A 5,000-nucleotide genomic window follows, 5' to 3' on the forward strand; every position below is an offset into this window, starting at 1 on the left:
CAATAAATAAAGACAACTAACTAGTTCACGTCTCCAGTGTCTCTGTGCTAGGAGGGGTAACACGCACCTGTTACACCTGCGTTGTCAATGGACAGACGTGAATGGATGCGAATAAAGCTAATTTTCGCAGAGCGTTTAATGGCGTGGCTGAAAAATTCACCTCGATGCTCAGCGTTGAGACGCTCCGCCCGTCGTCGTGCCTCTGGTGGATCTAACTGGCTGCTGCTACTCTAGTAGCGCTGGAAGCGGAAGTCATCCAGACGTAGTCGTGAAATTCACCGAGCTGCGAGCCTACGGAGGATGCTATGTATTATTTATTCATTTATTGAAACTCCGAGGTTACGTCCTCGTGTGGACGGGCGTAATAAAAGGAAAAGTTTAGAAACGATGACGTAGACACGTTCGCTACTCTGAGCGACAGTTCGACCTCGTCCTCGGTCCAAGCGAGGAAATCTCTGGCCCCTTTTCGCCGTTGCCGTTCTTCTTCTGCAGTCTGCAGTATTAACTAAACCAACTGTGTAGAACATCTGCTTCCTGTTTACACCGCCACGCGCACACCCAGTGTACGTGAACGTGATGTGAGTTTTCAAAGGGTGGACACGAATAAGTGACAACCACAACACACCGTTATGACAAATGCTCTGAGCTTTAATTGGTTGAATTTAAGAGGTTACAGAGTAGTAAACATACTGGTTACACACGTTAATGAAATCATCCACTCGTGCTACATGTGCGTTTCACACCTCACCATCCTGTCAGACTTCCTTAGAAGATAAGAAAGTAAAAGAAGAAGAAAAGCTCACACCCTGCAGTTTGAGTCTCTACAGCCCCTTGCAGAGCAAGCTCACGCATTCTGATCATCATCGTCAACATCCCACAATCCTCAGCAACACAACCTTCATTCTCCTTCACTCTGTGTGGAATACTTGAAACAGTCATTAGTCCGGGGTTAGGACCCCCTCCGTCAGGCTAACCGGTGAGAGTTCACATCTAGCACCCCGGGAGCTTTGATAGTAACTGGCTTGGTGAGTCCATCGTTGTTCTCATGGCGCCTGTAAAGTTCTCTCCGAAAGACGATGAGTTGTTTTTTTGGAAGGAACTGAAAGAGCACATTATTTCTACCTCATTTAAATCAAGTAAGTAAGTAGACTTCAAGTATGGAGTAATGCATAACTTACACCCCAGCCAGGTCATCATCATCAAGCCAAGCGGTGTGGGGGGGGGGGAATACATCTGAATGCGAGTGAAAACACTAGACATAATGAAGTCAAAATTATAACAAATAGGCGCTACAATAACATAATCAAACTAAGTGTAGAAAAATGACAACAAAATTAAAATGTTAGGCTTTTCAGAATTATTATTATTATTCTGAAGGACACAGAAAAATACAGTCAGCCTCTCTCCTCTAGCAAATATAATTAGTGCATCACTGTTATATTTTAATACCCACTACCTAGAGCATGTAGCAACATATCGCCGCATGAAGAAAGAAATCACGTGTGTTCTATTGTTTTTACTAGAGCACTGAAACACTCAGACAGCCATACATGAAGCTCCGAAACCCTTTATCAACACTACATTAGTTGAGGCAAACGGGGCTAGCTAGCAGAGATCTGGATGTGCGTATTGGTAGAATATTTATTCTATACTGTCCTTGAGTCCAACAGCGACAGAGCTTCCAAAGCAACGTATCTAAACCGTTTTTAGATACACGACTTTGGTTCCAGAGAAGCAAAGGCAGTGGCGGTAAATACTGCTCCCCTCATGTTCAGTTCATTGATAGTTTGAGACCCTTTTGTCCAAAAGCATAACGTTCAAAGGCAAAGCCATAAATCATAATAATAGATTAGGTGAATATTACTCCACTAATATTGGATTACTTTGACGTTTAATCCAGTATTTGTTTGAGATATGGCTTTGGTTCCAGAGCAGCAGGTCAGCCCTCCAATCTACACTGCCCCCTGCTGGTCTGGTAGGTTACCAGCTAAAATGACCCGCAGAGGATCTTGCTACAGGTACAGGCAACTAGACGGAGTAGGGAAACAAATGAGGGGCTGAGAAAAGGAACCAGCTCCTCCAAATCATACCTGGGAAAAATATCTGTGAATGTGGTTTACAAGACTCCTAAACCCTTTAAAACCCTAAAGATAATATCAATGTCATTTAGAGTTATAGCTTATTTACTATTGTTTGTGTGTAGTTTCCTTTCTTGCAATCATTTAGCAATACCCACCATGTTGAATACCTTTTGTTTCGAACACTGAAATCATGTTAAAGGCAGGGGAAGCTAGGACGATTGGCACGGCCAACAAAAAACACCGGTTTAACCCTTTAACGGTGAAGGCATTGGCCAGTTGAGATATAGAAACTAAGTTTGATAGCTTTTAAGCCTCATTGTTCTCTCCTACTAATACTCTCAACCCACCTTAAACCAGGTTGTACACGTAGTACACATAAGTACTTCCTGGTGTGACACTCGGTGTGCGTGATTTAATCACATTGAGCGTTGACCCTGTATCTTGGGAGAGGATGGAGGTGTTTTGAAGGAATAGCATGTACACACAAGACAACTGAAGAGGAGGGTAAAGTACCAGTAAAGATTTGAAAGAATCCTTGAGGGGAATTGATCACCACCTCATCTACAACGCCTAGATCAAATCATGTGACAATGTGAAACGTCAGACTCCGATCTGAGTCGTCCCTCCCACAGAGACACGCCTTGTTTCACTCCTGTGCCGGATCTCATCCACGGGGTTTCTCCCTCCTTCCATGCACTACAGCAGGTCAGGCAGGTGGCTGTAGACCGAGTCCAGCAGTGTCTGGCTGGCCTCCTGACTCTTGACCCCCGCGATCTCAAACAGCTGGTCCAGCCGGTCCTCGGCGGTCGGGATCTCCTCGATGACGTGCAGCTCCTGCGGGTTCAGGATGTGCAGCATGTCGTCGAAGATGGGCTGCAGGTCGCACGGGTCCAGACGCACCTGTCGGAGCACGGTGTCTTTCTTCTCTGGAGGGGAAACGGAGAGGGCGAACGGTTATGGGGAATGAAGCTCATTAACAATGGATCAAATGACAATGTGAAAGGGGTTCACTTGTGGTGATGAACCTACAGTAAATGTTGTACCTATGCTCTAAAGAGCATTTTTAGCATCTTACAGCTCATTGTTTTGGTTTTACTGTTTTGATTCATTCTCACAACTCTCATTATCACCGCCAGGAGATTATGTATTTGGCCGTGTATGCAAATGTGTGTCTGTCTATGGCTAACTTTGCGTAATAGCCCAATAGCCCAAAACCCATCAGCCTAATATTGTTTGCGCTCATTTATGACTGTATGATCAAGGAGCTATCGTGGTAGCAGTGATTCACACTTTTGCAATCCTTCATTCAGTCAGACTTTACGGCAGTGGTCGTTGCAGACGCACAGATCTGCGCTCTCCTTTTCTAGTTTGTCACTGTTTTCAGAAGCAACCAGCAGTTGTTTTAATCAAGAAAGCTCTGATAAAACCACTGTGCGCTACCTTCCAAGCACTCTAGTTGCTGAGCATTGTGGAAGATTTAGCTCCTGAAGAGCCATATATTTATCTTATTTAGTTAGCTAATACAGAGGGGAGTGAATATTGCCTCCAAGTGGGCCAACATTTTTAAGAATATGTACAAAATTCACCAGCATTTAAAATAACTATTTGGGGCTAAATCAATTCAGATGTAGTCAATCCGAACAGTGGACTTGTCTGCCTGGCCCAAAGCAGGCCGCCGCTAACAGCGCTGGCCAACAGCTAGCTTTGCCTCACCACTTGTGTTCAAGCCTCTTTTGTCGGAATACAAACTGCTCTCGTTTGCTGACAGTGATGAGACAGGAGTCACTGCATCACTGCATCAAATGTGTACAAAGTTCATCATGAATGTCAGTAGCTAATAGGAGTCAATAACAAACAATTACAATCTTAGTAATACAATAATATCTCCCAATAAACAGCATTATTGCTGATACAACATTAGACAGAACATGGTATTAATTTAGCAACACCCAGACTGAACACACGAGGGCAGTCAGCATCCACATAGTTCTCCAGGAGTGCAATACACCATAATAAGTGTGAAGACATGAACCAACCAGAGTCTCTCCTCTGAGAACAATCATATGTCTTGGCGTGGGACATGTGGGAGTGAGAGTCCAAAAACAGTACGAGTCACTTGATAATCTAACAGTGTTAGACACCTGAAGCATTTAAGAGCACACTGACTGCCACAGTTAAGAAATGGATGATGTGAAAATACAAGCAACCCTCAGATGTCAGTCTTCATTCAGTCAAGATGTAACGGAGACGCGGCGAAACTTTTCCTGTATCATCTTTTCGGTTCCGTCAGACATAAAACACAGAATGAAAATAGTGAAATGAACTTTGGCTCATTTGGTTCTATTGTAGCTACAGACTGCTAAACAAACAAAGCCAGCTGCTCCTGAACTCCAGGGGCTCCTTCATGAAGAAGGGCCCTGTGTCACAATCGTCACTATTTCGGTTGTGTGCTTCGATATTGCATATTCTTAAATGAGTATGTTCATACCGCACAGGAAAACCAGAGTCAGATAGTATTCTATCATGGAAACACTTTCTCATAGTGGGAAGAATCTGTGGTTACTACGAGCAACACAATCCCACTGACAACTCGCTTGGCCTCGCGCTTCAAATGATGACATCATGGTAATCTTTTCAAATTGATTTTTCTGGGCACTGACAATGCTCAGTTTCACAGATGACTCGCTCACCTTTGGTAATGAAGGAGCCGTTCCTGCTGAGGGCGGAATCTTTGCTGGAGGTGGAGTCACAGCGAAGCAGGGGCTCCGATTCGTCGGGGAAGAAGCCCTTGGTGCGGTCCACTGGCGACGGCTCCACGCCCAAGCCGCTGGCTCCGCCCACGCTACCGCCGCCGACGCTGCTAGGCGACTCCAGCGGCTTGTGGGTGGGACTGATGCTTTGGCTTACATTCACTGTGGT

At 44.8% G+C, this 5,000-nt stretch overlaps 1 protein-coding gene across 2 annotated transcripts in view; it reads right to left on the minus strand.

Annotated features, from left to right (window-relative positions):
* Positions 1-626: 626 nt before the first annotated feature.
* Positions 627-5,000, minus strand: part of tnfrsf21 (tumor necrosis factor receptor superfamily, member 21) — a 61,688-nt gene continuing 57,314 nt past the window's right edge. For both annotated transcript variants that reach the window (XM_034527954.1, XM_034527953.1), the window contains 2 exons: positions 4,772-5,000; positions 627-3,007 (listed from right to left, as the gene is read on the minus strand). The exon at positions 4,772-5,000 is cut by the window's right edge and continues 21 nt beyond it. In XM_034527954.1, the coding sequence (XP_034383845.1) occupies positions 2,778-3,007; positions 4,772-5,000 (459 nt within the window). In that variant the 3' untranslated portion in view covers positions 627-2,777. The remainder of the gene's footprint in view (positions 3,008-4,771) is intronic.

Source organism: Cyclopterus lumpus, chromosome 24 (genome assembly GCF_009769545.1).
Source record: "Cyclopterus lumpus isolate fCycLum1 chromosome 24, fCycLum1.pri, whole genome shotgun sequence".
NCBI lineage: Eukaryota > Metazoa > Chordata > Actinopteri > Perciformes > Cyclopteridae > Cyclopterus > Cyclopterus lumpus.